Source organism: Sus scrofa, chromosome 6 (genome assembly GCF_000003025.6).
Source record: "Sus scrofa isolate TJ Tabasco breed Duroc chromosome 6, Sscrofa11.1, whole genome shotgun sequence".
Taxonomy (NCBI): Eukaryota; Metazoa; Chordata; class Mammalia; order Artiodactyla; family Suidae; genus Sus; species Sus scrofa.
In genome coordinates, this window is record NC_010448.4 from 53763059 (window position 1) to 53780067 (window position 17009).

The following is a 17009-nucleotide window of genomic DNA, read 5'->3' on the forward strand; positions in this document are numbered from 1 at the left end:
CAGGCTTATTAAACATGATTTATTCCTTTGGGGCAGGGGACAGGGTAGAAATTGATAGACCAATAAATATTGCACAGGCCAGAGGTGGAGGCAAGATCCAGGCAGAGGTAGTTTCTGTAGAAAGGATGAGGGCCCTGCCTGGGCAGGGAAGGCACCTGAGTTGTGTCGTTGGGGCCCGAGTGGAAGGGAGCCGTGGGGTGAGGGTGGTTTCTGGCTCCTCCTGGCCCACAGCTTTCCACCTGGCACAAAGCTCTCAACTCCTCTAGCCTGGACAAGCTGATAGGCAGTTGTCTGAATGGCCTGCCTTATAAGTAAAGGCAACTAATGGAAAGATCGGGTCTCCTTTACACATTCTGATTGGTGACCTCTATGCAGGGACAACTGGCTGCCCTAGGTTGATAGTGCCCAGCAGCTGTCGTTGGTCGTTTGCCAGAGAACTGGGCTAAATTGCTCTCACTGGCCGCGGGCTGGAGCTCCGCCTTGGTGAACAGGATGGGCACTTTGCCCGTTGCGTGCTAAAAAGACAGAGATATATAGCCTCGGGAGGGCTCCGTTTAACAACTGGGCCTGGTGGTTTGTAGCGTTGAGCAGCTGTCATTGGCTGACGTTCCCTCCTCAGCCAGACCACGTTAAGATGTTGATGGTGGGGGTGGGACTAAGAGATGGCAGCGAAGCAGAACCGAAAAGCTTTGATTGGCTGTTCATCAGAAGAGGGGGCCTAGCAACGGCCGGCTGCCTTGATCCGCGGCTTTGTTTAAGAAAACAGCGTAAAGGGAAGTGGTAACGGAAGTGATTGCCTACGAGGAATTGGTGGTTGGGGAACAGCGAAGCCTAGCAGCCGTGATTGACAGCTTGTCAATGGAGGAGGCGGAGCTTAGTTCCCAGCCAGGTGGCTGGGCGGGGCCGGGTGGGGAGGTTTCGGTCAGGGGCTGTCTCTGCTGGGTGCGGCTTTGGGGGAAGTGATAGCAGCCACCGGCTCCAGTTTGGGGAAACCTGGAGGAGGGTACATCCCGATGCTGGGGGTCAGGGCTTGCAGGTGGGCCAGGGCCCGAGTTCCATTGAAGGTCACGTCACAGCCTGACTGGGCCAGGAGCCAGTTCTCCACCTCCGACTGGAGCCACTGGGAGGTCTCTGCAGGGGGAGAGGCAGGTGTTATGAGGAGGTCAGACAGACCCGGAAGGACTAGGCAGGCAGCGGGGAGGGTGCAGGTGAAGGACTACGAGGGCTCTGGGTTTGGGGAGCAGGAGAGAGGAATATGAGGGGAGTCGGGGGGACAAAGTCTAGAAGGCTCAGCCTTGGGGCTCCCATCTGGGGACAAGCCAGGGACTCTTGTACAGAGAACAAGGACCATCAAGATCCTGGGACAACCTGGAGCTTACAGAGGAAGGGACAAAGTCGATTGTAGGGAGCGTTCAGGTTCACGTATAGGAAGGAGCACGCGGGCCGTGGAGGCCATGCCACAACAGGAGTCGGATCCAAGACTCCTGCTGAGGTTTGAGGTTGAGGTTAGGCGAGGGCGGTCACCCCAGGAAGGATCAGGCCCACCGAGATCGGAAGCGGCGTCAGGGTATCGGACTGCTGAATCGGGTTCACCGGCGCCAGTTGGGAGCGGGAGGCGGGCATCGCGGGGATGCTGTCACACGGGGGCAGGGCCAGCAGGGACTAACGGGAGAGGAGCCTCGACCCTGTAAGGGTGGGGTGGAGCTTCTTCCAGGTGGGGCCACGTCGAAGGCTGGCGGCCTTGGGGGGGCGGGGCCTTTCGGGGGCGGGGCCACAGAGGGCGCGGCGGGGACGCCTGGCACCCGCGGTCCTACCTTCCGGCGGGCCGCGAGCCCCGCCCGGCCGCCGGGCCAGGAAGCTGTGCGCCAGCAGCGCCTCCTTGGCGTGCTCGTCCTGCGCGCGCAGGGCCAGGGCGCTGAGCAGCTCTGAGTTGTTGGATGTGCTGCGGAAGTAGAGCATGTGCGCCAGCTCCAGCGCCTGCACGCTGCGGCGCTGTCCGAACATCTGCAGGCGGGACGAGATCCGGGAGCCTCAGGGCAGTGCCGGGACTCCACCCGTACACACAGCCCCACCCAGACACCCCTGGGTCACTCGCTCGGGTATGTCCCTTGCCCTCCCCCGGCCGCTTTGGTTTGGGTCCCCAGGACAGGGGTCCGGATCCGCAGGACAGGGGTCCGGGTATTTTGTATGTTCAACCCACGCGCTCCCCCGCCCCCTGTAACTCCGAGGCTTCTGCTCTGGTTTCCTCATCTGAGCCACGTATTAGTGGATGTCTTCACGGATTTCCAGACGATACACGAGTTTCAGCCTGGGAACTTTTTGTTAAGTGATTTTTTTTTTAAAGTTCTTATTGTTTAGAGACATATTTTAAAAGTATTTCCAGATGATATATCTAGGATATGCTTCAAAATAACCCAATGTTGGGAGAGTCAATTAAAAAAACCTAACCGTCGCTAATTGTTGACTCCGGGAGTTGGCTGCAGGGAAGATCACCTATTGCTGCATTTGTTTGAACTTTTCCGTAATTAAAAAAAAAAAAAAAAGCTTTAAACATTGAATTGTAAAGAAAAGTGTAAACAGACAACAAATAATGAGCCGATTTTAGGGAAGAAGCGGGGACGGGGACGGGGCAGGGGCAGGTCTGGGGCCCAGTAGGCTACTGGTGGCCCCGGTCCCCCCACCCTTGGCTCCTCCTGGCCTAGACCCCTTTCCCTGTCCTAGTATCTGAAAAGGGAAATGAGAGCCCACCCGTGCCCTCTGGGGCTCACACTCAAAACCTCTGCCCAGATCCCTCTCATCCACAAAACGAGTTCAAGGCTGCAGGGTCCTGCAGCCAGCAGGCCTGGGTGCCAGCCCCAGTTTTGTCCCCTCGAGCTGTGAGACTGTGGCAAAGACCTAAGTCCTCGGGTAGTTATGTCTGTGGACCGAGGCAGATGACAGGAAGCCCTCAGGCATTAATAAAACACTTGGCACGGAGCCTGGCCAGTTACAAGCACTTAAACATTAGCTGCTATTGAATATTCATCCACAACCTGTGCTGGATGCTGCTTTTTTTCCTCCTCATTTTTGGCCACCCCGAGGCATGTGGCATTCCCAGGCCAGGGATCAGATCCGAGTCACAGCTGTAGCAATGCTGGACCCTTAACCCACTGTGCCGGGCCCGGGATCGAACCTGTGTCCCAGTGCTCCCAAGATGCCGCTGATCCTGTTGCATCACAGCTAGAACGCCACTGCTGCCTTTTAAATATAAGTATCTTCTGCCTGTAGAGGGCTGCCCATCTTATACGAAGACCTAAGGTGAACTGCCTCTGAAATTAACACACCCCTGGCAAATGGCTGAAATGGCCCGCACGGCACTGATGACATGCTGTGCGGACTGTAGTCACTTCTTACAAGGCCAGCACAGTCACTTTATGTCCCTTCATTGGAACGAATCGCCATTTCTTCGGTTGGAGACAAGATGCCAGAATGGCGTGCATTTAGGACTGTCTGGTAGGAAAAACACACCAGGTTTTGTGCCTGTTTCTGTCAAGCTTCTGGGGTGGAATTCTTGGTTAAGTGAGCAGGTGGTGCCACAGATGAGGCCAGGGCTCACCACCAGCCACCAGGATGTTCTCTTCAACTTATGCCATGGCCTGGGGTGTGGGAAAATGTCTAAGGATGCACTAAATTAACTAGGGAACTGGGTTTTAAATGGGGTGTTTTAGAACCCAAGAGGTTCTGGAGACCTTCCCCCACCACGGGCCACCGAGAGGTGGCATGGATGGCCCGCCCCAGAGGGATCTGCGCATGTCTTCTCAGACCAGCTGCACCCCCCGCCCCACTCTCACCCCCGGCCTCTGCGTTTGAAACACTCCCCCTTCGCTTCCAGTCTTTCCATGGCTTCCCTCTGCCCTGAGCATGAAGCCCAGGGCCCTGCCATGGCATTTAAGGCCCTTGCCACCCGTGGCGCCTCACTTCTCCACCCTGAACCCCAGACTCCAGCCCTGTGAGATGCCCACTCCGCGTTCACCCAGCCCCTTCCAAACCAGCTTCAATCTCCCCTTTCTCAAAGCATCTCTCTCCTGATCCCTGGTTCCCGACAGGGGTGCCCCCCCTTCCCCTCAGCCCTTCACCCTCTCAGCCAGCGCAGCCTGGTTATTTTCTGTAGGATTTATTGCTTGGCTTCCGAAGAGCCCACTAGGATGGTTGAAAACGGCTTGAAAACCAATGACCCAGCAAATGAGTGATCGGGTACAAAGACACCACATGCTAGTTCACACTCTTGGGGCCAACCCTGGGGGATTCAGTAAACAGCAGCCCCTCGAGACTCTGCGAGCAAAGCACAAGTTTGGTGTCAGCCCCCATGTGCTCCCTGAACTACAAATCCTTGGATGGTGAACAACCTGCACCACCGGATGAGGCAGCACTGTACTTGTAAGTAGCAGAATCAGGAAGGGACTAGATATTAAAAATATAGTTTCCCGGGGCCCCAGACCCAGAGTTTCCAATTCAATGCCTACGGCTAGAACGCAGAAGGCTGCATTTTTTTTTTTTTTTTTTTAGGGCCCGCACCTGTGGCATATGGAAGTTCCCAGGCTAGGGGTGGAATCAGAGCTGCAGCTGCCAGCCTACACCTCAGCCACAGCAATGCCAGATCCGAGCTGAGCCTGCGGCCTACACAACAGCTCATGGTAATGCTGATGCTTAACCCACTGAGTGAGGCCAGGGATCGAACCTGCATCCTCTCAGACGCTACATCAGGTTCTTAACCTGCTGAGCCACAATGGGAACTCCGAGAAGGCTGTGTATATAAGACAATTCCCTTGGTGATAGTGACACCTGGCCCTGATGGGGAAGCCCAGACTCAGGGTACAAGCATCCAATTAGTAATAATAACGCTGGTCATGGCGAACTCTCATAGAGCACCTTCTGTCCTATGTGCCAGGCTCTGTTTCCAGCACTGTGTGCCTATTAATGCCTTTAATTCCCACAATGACCTTGTGAGTTAGTTCCCATTCTCATCCCACTTTCTAGGTGCGGGAGCTGAGGCACAGAGAGGGTAGGCAGCTTGTTCAAGGTCACACAGCTACAAGGCGGTAGACCCAGAATCACCCTCAGGCAGTCTGATTCTAAAACACACGTCCTTGGGAGTTCCCTGGTAGTCCAGTGGTTAGGATTTGGTGTTTTCAGGCGCTTTCACCACAGTGGCCAAAATTCAGTGCCCAGCCTGGGAACTGAGATCCCACATCAAGCTGCTGCACGGTGCGGCCAAAAGAATAAATAAAAACACATCCTCTCACCACATCCAGTGCCAATGAAAGCAGGTGCCTGTGAGCAGCTGTGAACACTTGTGTACCATCTGCCACGTGCCAGCCTTGCACCCAGTGCTCTTCATAGACTCACTCCTTTCCTGCTCATCTTGCTATTTATTATGCCCATTTTCCAGATGAGGAAACTGAGGCACAGAGAGATCAAGAAACTGGGAGTTCCTACTGTGGTGCAATGGGATCAGCAGTGTCTTGGGAGCGCTGGGACGCAGGTTCGATCCCCAGCCTGGCACCACGGGTTAAGGATCCAACATGGCTGCAGCTTCAGCTTAGGTTGCAGTTGTGGCTCAGATGTGATACCTGGCCCGTGAACTCCATATGGCACAGGGCAGCCAAAAAAGAAAGAAAAGAAAAGAAAGGCGTTCCTGCCATGGCTCAGCAGTAACGAACCCGACTAGTATCCATGAGGACGCAGGGTCGATCCCTGGCCTCCCTCAGTGAGTTAAGGATCCAGCATTGCTGTGAGCTGTGGTGTAGGCCACAGAGGTGGCTCGGATCCTGGGTGGCTGTGGCTGTGGCCAGCAGCTACAGCTCCAATTCGACCCCTAGCCAGGGCACCTCCATATGCAGCAGGTGCGGCCCTAAAAAGACCAAAAAAAGAAAGAAAAAGAAAGAAAGTAAAGAAAGCAGCCCCAGGTTATATAAATAAGGAAAGAGGAAGCACAGCATGAAGCCTGCATAATCCACAAACATAGAAAGAAAATGACAGGCCCTACCCAAAGGCCCGACCTTCGGGCTGCTCAGCAGGGAGAGGAGAGCTGGGAGGGAGGCTGGCGGCGTGGACCCCTTACCTTGGAGGCGCGCAGGCCCATGAAGGCAGCGAAGAGCAGCAGCAGCAGGGACGTGGCCATCTTGAGGTCGGAGAGCACCACCATGCCCACGTTGACAAAGCACACCATCCCTGAGACGACCAGCGTGATGTTGAGCAGGGCACGCTGCAGGGTGGGCGTGCGCACCTTCAGCTCTGGCAGCAGCTGCTCCAGGCCCTCCAGTGGCGTGTCCTTGAAGCTCTTCAGCACCAGGTGCCCCCGCTTCGTGCGGGCAGCCAGCACCACCCGCTTGAAGTATCTCCTGAGGGCCAGAGATGGAGGGGGTGACAAGGGTCAGGACCGCCCCAGGGAGCTCCCTCCAACCCCGGGACGCTCTCTCTGGCCCTGTGGTCACACAGTCCTTTTAAAAGCTACTTGACAATGGTGGGAGGAAAGTCAGACATAAACTCAGTGTCCAAGAGGAGGGGAGCAGGGACAGGCTGCAATCCCCTATTACTGGACATAGAGGTTGCTTCTGATTTTACAGACGCAATAAAGGAGGGCAGACGACAACTTTGTCCTTAATTTTCGAATTCAAATTCTGTATGTATTGCAGAGTATCTGCTAGGTGCCAGGGAGTGCTATTCAGCTCTGGAGAGACAACAAAATAGTCAAGTTTCTGCCTTTGTGGAGCTTTTAGGCCAGCATGAGCGACGGATAATTAAACACAGCGTGCAAGTATAAATATCTCCCTGGAAGAGATTCATGGCAGTGGAATTACTGGTTTAAGGGATACAAGGAGCTTTTTGTCCTTGGTTTTTGTTTTGTTTTGTTTGTGGATTCGTGACCATATTTGATAAACTGGTTTCCAGAAGGACTGGCTGATTTACAGGTCCATTGGCCAACCATGAGATGATCTGGCTCTCCTGCCCAACTCTGTGGTTGAATATCTGTTCAAAAAATTATGTTCATCAGAATCCCGGTGGTACCACTTTTCAGGACGTGGCCTTCCTTCTCCGAGCCTCAGTTTTCCTCATTTGGAAAATGGATAGAAATGTCCCTATCCTTTCTCTTCTCCTGGGACTTGCGGTCCTTCTTCTCCTTGGGGAGAAAAGGCAGGATGTGATTCACCCCTCCCCCTCTCTCAACTTCCCACCCAGGTCCCAGACACCAGTACCAGACACTGACCTGTCAGTCCCCTCTCGACTCTAACCTTGCTCCCTCTGGCTGCACCTGGGGAACAAGGGCCGCCTCACCTCTCTGCAGGGGGCGATTTGAAGAAGCCACGCTTGGAGCCCACGCTGGACTTACGGGGCATCTGCCCAACTCGCTGGCCCAGGGCCCAGAACTGCATGTAGATATACTGCTCCAAATTTACTGTCACCTGCCGAGGGGGTAGAAGGCAGCAGGGGCGGCTGAGCATCAGCTGGGGTGTGAGTGTGGGATATTAGCATTAGATGCCCCTCTCTCCAATGATCCTTCTCCCCCTCCCCCCTTCCCAGGTTCATCATCACCCAGTGTCTAGGCAGAACAGCCATGTACGGTTGTTTATGTTGGATACTGCATAAGGGCATGCCATCCAAGATGGTGCCATTCAAATCATAGTCATCTCTTTTTTAAATGATTTTTGTGTGTGTGTGTGTGGGGGGGGTCTTTTTAGGCCACACCTGCAGCATATGGAGATTCCCAGGTTAGGGATTGAATAGGAGCTTTAGCCACCAGCATACACCACAGCCACAACTCCAGATCCAAGCTAAGTCTGCAACCTGCACCACAGCTCACAGCAACATCGTATCCTTAACCCACTGAGTGAGGCCAGGAATCGAACCTACATTCTCATGAACACTAGTTAGGTTCGGGGTTTTTTTTGTTTGTTTTTTTTTTGTCTTTTTAGGGCCACACCCCCAGCATATGGAGGTTCCCAGGCTAGGGGTCAAATCAGAGCTGTAGCTGCCAGCCTACACCACAGCCACAGCAAAGTGGGATCCAAGCCACATCTGCGACCTACACACAGCTCTCAGCAAAGCCAGGGATCGAACCCGCATCCTCACAGATCCTAGTCGAGTTCATTACCACTGAGCAATGACAGGAACTCTGATACGGTGTGACTTGAGAAAACGACTACATCTTAAAATCACTAAAATGTGGAACTTGAGAAGATTTTAGTATTTTTATTATAATATTATTGATTTTAATGATGAGCAGTTTGTATTATTTATTATAGTCCACACTTGGTATCTGTGGCTTTCACACCCATTGATTCATCCAACCACAGGATTGGGGAAAAAACTGTTTTAATTCCATAAACTTCCAAAAGCTAAAACTGGAATTTGCTGTGCGGAAGCAATACACAGCATTAATATTATATTAGGTATTACAAGTAATCTAAAGATGAAGTAAAGTATTCAGGAGCATGTGTATAGGTTATATACAAATACTATGCCATTTTATATGAGATGCGAGCATCTCATCATTTTCATATCCACAGGGGTCCTGATAGCAATTCCCCACCACGCCAAAGGACAGCTGTATTCGTTTTCTGGCCGATGGCAATGAAGTCTTTAGTGCTAAGAAAACCTGTGTTTTATGATACTTCTCCAACAGATGGCAGCGAAGTGACCTGAGAAGGAGGCGCCTTTTTCTAACCCACCAAAAGCGCCCTGTGGGCTAGTGCCTTGTTTTCAGGACTACAACCCCCAGCAGCCTCTGCTTCCCAAAGGCTCCACCCCTGCCCCAAGGTCTCCTGGGAGTTTGGATTCTCCTCTGGGAAACAGGTACCTGGACCAAATCCTGAGGGTGATGGACCACCAGAGCGTAGGCCAGGGTGTCCTCCGAGAGCTGGGAGAAGTTGGCCTGGGCCAGCAGGGGCTCCAGAGCCTGAAGCACCTCCTGCTCATTGGCCAGACGCTGGGGCTCGGTAAGCGAAGGCTGGTCAAGGGTGTCCCTGTCAGGATTGATAGGGTCATACAAGGCCTGAGGAGAGAATCAGAGCAAAGAAAAATGGGCTTGGTCGCAGCATGAAGGATTGTGGGTACCTGTAAGGATGTTCCTGGCCCCATCCTTTAAATGACGGGGTACCCCAGGGCGTGATGCTGGGCTTCCCTTCTTTCTCCTCCAGCTGCTCTGAGCTGCCTCGGCATCCCCGTCCTTTAAGCACCACCTCTGCGTAGATAACTACCCAACTCAAATCTCCAGCTTGGACCCATATCCGTTTCCAGACCTAATATCTATTTCCAGTGCATGAGCTCTGTGCTCTCCTTTTCCAGCAGCAAACTGGTGAAGGCGGCCGTGGGACTGCGTGGAGGGACTACATTTCCCAGCCTCCTTTGAGGCTGGGTGGGGCCAAGAGGATACATCCACAGAACGTGAGCGGAAGGGAAAGATACCTGCCTTCTTGCCTCCGGGTGCCTTCCGCTCTTTCCTGGATCTCCCAACTTAGAACGCTGTTCTGCCTACAACCCAGTCTTTTTTTTTTTTTTTTTTTTTTTTTTTTTTGTCTTTTGTTGTTGTTGTTATTGTTGTTGTTGTTGCTTATTTCTTGGGCTGCTCCCGCGGCATATGGAGGTTCCCAGGCTAGGGGTTGAATCGGAGCTGTAGCCACCGGCCTACGCCAGAGCCACAGCAATGCGGGATCCGAGCCGCGTCTGCAACCTACACCACAGCTCATGGCAACGCCGGATCGTTAACCCACTGAGCAAGGGCAGGGACCGAACCCGCAACCTCATGGTTCCTAGTCGGATTGGTTAACCACTGCGCCATGACGGGAACTCCTACAACCCAGTCTTGGGCCCACAGGGATGAAGACAGTCCCCTAAGGCGACGGCAGAGCAACAAGATGGAAGGAACTTGGGTCCCAGCATAATCTCACGTGAAACAAGAGCCTCCCGTCCACCCTGGCCCGTTTACCACGAAGCTGTTACGTGGTGCAGAAAGAATCCCTCACCTCCCTCAAACCACTGCCTTGTGGGCTCTGCTTGTTACAGCAGCAAGGCTTTTATAGTAACTAATACAAACTCCCTACCTGACATTACTTTGGGGATGTCATACTGTTGCCTCGAACCCAACATGTCAAGCCCATTGGATCACATCCTCTCCTTTTTTTCTTTCTTCTTTTTTTTTGGGTCTTTTTGTTTTTTCAGGGTTGTACCCGCGGCACAAAGAGGTTTCCAGGTTAGGGGTCTAATTGGAACTATAGTGGTCGGCCACAGCCACAGCCACGCCAGATCTGAGCCGTGTCTGCGACCGACACCACAGCTCTTGGTAATGCTGGATCCTTAACCCACTGAGTGGGGCGAGGGATCGAACCTGCAACCTCATGGTTCCTAGTCAGATTCATTGCCACTGTGCCATGACAGGAACTCCACATCAGACTCTCCTATCCAGTTTTGTCTGTGACATCTCTGACAGCATCTCATATCTAACACGGCCCAAGGAGAGCGCTTCGTTTCTTCCTCCTCCCCGCCCCAGTGTTCTCCTTTCAGGAAATGGCATCACCAGAGTTCCCATGGTGGCACAACAAGATAAGCGGCATCTTGGGAGCACTGGGATACAGGTTCGACCCCCAGCCCAGCACAGTGGGTTGAGGATCCGGCGTTGCCACATCTGCAGCTTAGGTCATGACTGCGGCTCAGATCTGATCCCTGGCCTGGGAGCTCCAAATGCCATGGGGCAGCCAGGAAAGAAGAAAAAAAAAACAAGCATTGGCACCACTATTCATTCAGATGATTTGATCCAAAACCGTGGAGCCATCCCTGATTCCTTTTTTTCTTTTTTTTTTTCTCCCTGATTTCTTTCTTATCATCACCCTGTTTGCAAATTCATGGCCCAAACCTCTGAACCAATCTGGACTCTGACTTCCCCTCCATCTCCACTGTTACCTTCTCGTCCCAGCTACCATCACCTCTCATCTAAACAATTACACTGGGGAGTTCCCATTGTGGCGCAGCGGAAACGAATCCGACTAGGAACCATGAGGTTTCAGGTGTGATCCCTGGCCTCGCCCTGTGGGTTAACGATCTGGCATTGCTGTGAGCTGTGGTGTAGGTCGCAGATGCGGCTCGGATCTGGCGTGGCTGTGGCTGTGGTGTAGGCTGGCGGCTGTAGCTCTGATTAGACCCCTAGCCTGGGAACCTCCATATGCCATGGGTGCATCCCTAAAACAGTTACACTGGGTGTCTGCTCTCCCTGCTTCCACTCCCGCCACATCCAAACCAGCCTCCACACAGCTGCGACCAAGAGTTTATCAAGATGATAAGCAGACCCCACCCCCTGCCCTTCCAGTGGCTTCCCACTGTATTTGGAGTAAAACCCAGACGCTTTTATGACCTTTGAGGTCCCTTGAGAACTGACTGCTGCCAACGTGTTCAATTATACATGAAGGAGATAAATAACAAGGTCCTACTGTAGAGCACAGAGAACTACTTTCAGTGTCTTGTGATAAACTGTAGTGGAAAAGAATATTTTTAAAAAGAATATATATATACATACACACACACACACATATATAATATATATTATAACTGAATCACTTTGCTGCACAGCAGAAATCAGCGCAACATTGTAAATCAACTACACTTCAATTTTAAAAAAAAGGAGTTCCCACTGTGGTGCACCAGGATTCGTGGCGTCTTGGGAGCACTGTGACATGGGTTCAATCCCCTGCCCAGCACCGTGGGTTAAGGATCCGGCACTGCTGCAGCTGCAGCTTGGATCGCAACGGTGGCTCTGATCTGATCCCTGGCCCGGGAACTCCAGAAACCACAGGGTGGCCCAAAAAACCAAAAAAACTGGCTACTGCCTTGTCCATCTCATCTTAGGTACCCCCACTGCCCACCCTCAAGGTTGTTGAATGACTGACTAACTGAATGAGCTTCCCAGTTTCTCACAGAGAGACTGAGCTTCAGGATGACATATGATGTGTCCCAGACTGTAGAGCCAGCGGCGGAGGGAAACCCCTCCGTAAACCCAGACTCCAAATCCGCCCCTCTGAGTGTCTCTCAGGAGAGGCAGCCTGAAAAGAAAAACTTGTTTAGGTCAAGTGCCACTTTGAGTCGGTGGAAGGGAACGGGGGAGGGCACTCCAAGGGGGAGGGATGGCCTGGGCCAAGGTGTGGAGACGGGAAAGCCCAGGGCCTCAGCAAGAGTGGAGCAAGGACACAGGTGACAGAGCTGAGAGTTCAGCCTAGCAAATCCTCAGCTGAATGAACTCCCAGGACAGGTCATGCTGGCCCAGGACAGGTCATGCTGGCCGAGGACAGGTCTGGAGCCCGAAGCTGAGACCTGTGCCCGCCCGTGTCCTTCCCGACAGGCTAAGAGAACAGGTCCCATGGGTAAACTTGCAGTGTGACCTTGAGAAACGCCATTCCAGGGCTGAGCTGCAGCGTCAGAGAAGTTTGCATTCAGCAAACGTCCACGGTCAGCCAGATTCATTCTCTCTCTCTGCGTTTTTTTTTTTTTTTTTTTTTTTAGGGCCGCACCCGCGGCACATGGAGGTTCCCAGGCCAGGGGTCAAATGGGAACTGTAGCCGCCGGCCTACACCACAGCCACAGCAACGCCGTATCCTTAACCCACTGAGAGGTCTTCACATCCACACAGGGCTTCAAGCCAGAAACCTGGGTAAGGCAGGTGACCCCTGCTGCTCCCTTTCCTCACACCTCACGCTGATGCCACCTCCAAAACAGACTGCCACTTTGCCCAGCGCTCTCCTCCCCACCAGCCCTGCCCTGTCCACACCACCATCACCTCCTCCTGCCTGGATGAGCCCAACAGCCTTCTCAAGGGTCTCTCCTCTCCTTGATGTGGGTTAAGGATCCGGCATGGTCACTGCTATGGTGCAGGTTTGATTCCCTGGCCCAGGAAGTTCTGCCTGCCGTGGGTGCAATGGAAAAGGGGGGGGTCTCCCCAAACCCCCTCGCCTTCCCCCACAATCTGTTCTCTAAACAGCAGCCAGGGAGATCCCATCAAACAATCACAACAAAAGTAATAAATGGGAATGGCGCATATTTAAGCAGCATTTACTATGTGGCAGGCACTCTTTGAAGAATGTTATGGAGTTCCCGTCATGGCACAGTGGTTAACGAATCCGACTAGGAACCATGAGGTTGCGGGTTTGATCCCTGGCCTTGCTCAGTGGGTTAATGATCCAGCATTGCCGTGAGCTGTGGTGTAGGTTGCAGACGTGGCTGGGATCCCGCATTGCTGTGGCTCTGGCGTAGGCTGGCAGCTACAGCTCCGATTAGACCCCTAGCCTGGGAACCTCCATTTGCCACGGGAGCGGCCCAAGAAATAGCAAAAAGACCAAAAAAAAAAAAAAAAAAAGAATGTTATACACACACTCACAATGTGAGAAGGTACTAGTGTCATCCTCATTCATAGATGTGGAAACTGAGGCACAGAGAGGTTAAGTAACTGGCTGAGGTCACACAGCCAGGAGATTGAATATCAGGAATCATGCACTCAACCAAGTCAGTCTCCTTTCCAAGGCTCCCGCTGCCTTCAGGAAGGAGGACCAGACTCCATACTATGGCATTCCAGGCTTTCCAGGGCCTGACACCAAAATCCTCTTTAGTCATTCTTTTGGCTTTAGTTCCTCCAGGCACAGGGACTTTGCACATGCTATTGGAACATTCCTCCTGCCCCCTTCCCTTTCCATTACTGCATTCCTACTCCTCCATTGTATTCCATCTCCCTTATCACTCCCAAAAAGCCTTCTTCCACCCTCTAGGCTGAGCAGGGCTGCTCTGTATAGTTGGGCAGGGTGCACACTGTGCAAAGGTACCTGACCTAAGAGATACCATGGTAGAGGCTGTAGACCTAGACATTTATCATCTTTTCATAAGGAAATAAAGGGTATAGAACAGCGCCATCCAATACTACCTCCTGCAACAAAGAAAACATATCGATCTACACCATCCAAGAGGTTGTCACTGGCCACAGGTGGCTACTGACCCTTGAAATGTGGTGGATGCAATTGAGGAGTGGACTTCTAAATTGTTATCTAATTTCAATTATTTCAGATTTCCACAGCTACCTGTAGATAATGACTATGATATTAGACAGCCCCAGGCTAGGGAAAAGGGTGCCTTTTTCTTTCTTTTTTCTTTTTACTGTTGCACCTGCGGCATATGGAAGTTCCCGGGCCAGGGGTTGAACTGAGCTTCCTCTGAAGCCCACGCCACAGCCACGGCCACATCTGTAACTTACACTGCAGCTTAAGGCAACGCTGGTTCCTTAACCCACTGAGCGAGGCCACCGATGGAACTCACATCCTCACAGAGACAATGTCGGGTCCCTAACCTGCCGAGCCACAGTGGAACTCCAGGGGGTGTCTTTTTCTAATGTGCATACACAGAGTCTGGTACAGACACCAAGGTCAGTTCGGATATCTGCACACACAGACCTTCGCCTGCACAGTCTGAATGCATCCATTCACTGAGGGACGCGTCTGACTCAAGAGCGTCCCCATCACCCTCCTCTCAAGCCTGCCATGCCGCCCAGTGGGGTTCTGAAACTCCTCCCCATATCTGCTCCTCCCACCGTCTTCACATCTCAGAAGAGTTCAAGGGCATCCTTCCAGTGCTCAGGCCCAAAGCCTCGGGTCATCCTGGACTCCAGTCTTTCTCACGCATCCAACCCCTCAGCAAATCCTGAGGGCACCACATGCAAAATAAATGTGGGATCCGAACACGTCTCACCCCCTGGACTGTTGGGGTGGCCTCAGCCCCGGTCTTCCAGGTCGCATCCTCACCCCCAGTCTATTCCCGATGCGGCCACCAGAGGGAGCCAATTGTGATCTAAGTCAGCTGACGCCTATTCTCTGCTCAGATCCCTCCCTTGGCTCCCAGCTCACTCAGTCAAAGCAAAGGCTTCACTGTGTGGCTCAAGGCCCTGCAGGATCCGGCCCCAGTCCCCTGTTTGCCCTCGTCTTCAGCCCTCTTCCCCTCACACATTTCGTTCTAGCCCCACCAATCTCCTTGCTGTTCCTTCACACCCTGCACCCACCTGCCACAGGGCCTTTGCACTTGTGCCCACAGATCTCCACATGGCTTATTCTCGCCTCCCTCAGGTCTCTGTTCAAATGCCACCTCCTCAGTGAGGCCTTCCCTGACCATCCTACCTAAAACTGCAAAAACACCTCTGCCTTCTTTTTCTCCTTAATTTAGGGTTACCAGATTTAGCCAAAAAGAAATAAAATATAGGACACCCAGTTAAACTTTCAGGTCAACAATAAATAATTTTTCTTTTTTTAATATGATGATTTTTATTTCTTTCCATTATAGCTGGTATACAGTGTTCTGTCATTTTCTACTGTACAGCATGGTGACGCAATTACACAGACACGTATAGATTCTTTTTTCTCACATTATCATGCTCCATCATAAGTGACTAGATATAGTTCCCAGTGCTACACAGCAGGATTAATTTTTCAGTTTAAGCATGTCCTATGCAATATTTGAGGATTATGTTGCATGGGACATAATTTTACTTAAAAGAAAAAAAGTCCTATTCAGGGAGTTCCCTGGTGGTCTAGTGGTTAGGACTCAGCACTTTCACTGCTATGGCCCAGGTTCGATCCCTGGTCTGGGAATTGAGACCCCCAGTAAACTTCTGCATGCTGTGGCAAACGAACAAATAAAAATACCTATTCTTAGCTTATCTGAAATTCAATTTTTTTTCTGCTATTTTTAGGGCCATACCCTGTGCTATATGCAAGTTCCCAGGCTAGGGGTCAAATCAGAGCTACAGCTGCCAGCCTACACCACAGCCACAGACTCAGGATCCAAGCCACGCCTGTGACCTACACCACAGCTCAGGACAACGCCAGATCCTTAACCCACTAAGTGAGGCCAGGGATTGAACCCACATCCTCATGGACATTAGTTGGATTCATTACCACTGAGCCCCAACAGGAACTTCCTGAAATTCAAATTTAACTGAGTATATAAGGTTGAATAGCACCCCTTAAAAATGCACAGCTCCTTGGAACCTCAGAATACAACCTCATTTGGAAACAGGGTCCTTGCGGGTATAATTAAGGGCAGGATCAAGGTGCGATCATACTGGAATCACGTGGGCCCTGAGTCCAATGCGAGTGTCCCTATAAGCGATGGAAAAGGACACACAGAGAAGGGAATGTGAAGATGGAGACAGAGATTGGAATGATGGGGCCAGAAGCCAAGGATTGTGGGCACCCACCATAAGCTGGGAGAGAAGCCTAGGATGGGTCCCCTCCCCTGAGCCTCTGGAAGAAGAAGCCAACCTGCCATCACCTTGACCTTGGACTTGCAGCCTCCTGACGTCTGAGAGTTTATGTCTCTGTTATTTTAAGCCACCTGATTGATGTCATTTGTTACGTTAGCAGTAGGAAATGAAGCTGGGCATCCTATATTTTATCTGGCACCTCTATTCATGGCACTTAGCTCCTCTTCACATATTTCACTTCTTTACCTTTTTTTTTTTTTTTTTTGGTCTTTTTAGGGCTGTACCCGCTGCATATGGAGGTTCCCAGGCTAGGGGTCGAATCAGAGCTACAGCTGCCGGCCTACACCACAGCCACAGCAATGCCAGATCCGAGACATATCTGCAAACTGCACCGCAGCTTGTGGCAATGCCAGATCCGAGTCATATCTGCAAACTGCACCACAGCTTGTGGCAACGCCAGATCCTTAACCCACTGAGCGAGGCCAGGGATCAAACCCGCATCCTCACGGACACTGTGTCAGGTTCTTAACCCACTGAGCCACAATGGGAACTCCTCCCTTCTTTACCTTGATGGGGGGGCTCTGTCTCCCTCACTAGAACGTGACACCATGAGGCAGATACACACATCTCAGGTTCACTTCTGTGTCTCAGGACCTGGAACCATTCGGGGAAGACAGTAGGTGCTCAATTTATATTCGGAGAGCTGAGCTGTGGTGTAGGTTGCAGATACAGCTCAGATCTGGCATTGCTG

The 17009-nt window shown here is 52.1% G+C and overlaps 1 protein-coding gene and 1 non-coding gene across 4 annotated transcripts in view; one reads left to right on the forward strand and one right to left on the reverse strand.

Annotated features, from left to right (window-relative positions):
- TMEM143 (transmembrane protein 143) overlaps positions 1-17009 on the reverse strand; it is a 21285-nt gene continuing 4276 nt past the window's right edge. For 2 of the 3 annotated variants that reach the window (XM_013998565.2, XM_003355993.4), the window contains 5 exons: positions 8837-9031; positions 7315-7442; positions 6101-6380; positions 1815-2004; positions 1-1131 (listed from right to left, as the gene is read on the reverse strand). In XM_013998565.2, the coding sequence (XP_013854019.2) occupies positions 923-1131; positions 1815-2004; positions 6101-6380; positions 7315-7442; positions 8837-9031 (1002 nt within the window). In that variant the 3' untranslated portion in view covers positions 1-922. The remainder of the gene's footprint in view (positions 1132-1814; positions 2005-6100; positions 6381-7314; positions 7443-8836; positions 9032-17009) is intronic. The other variant, XM_013998564.2, reaches the window with a different exon arrangement.
- TRNAE-UUC lies at positions 15573-15644 on the forward strand. Its single transcript has one exon. It is a non-coding gene; the product is annotated as a tRNA-Glu (tRNA).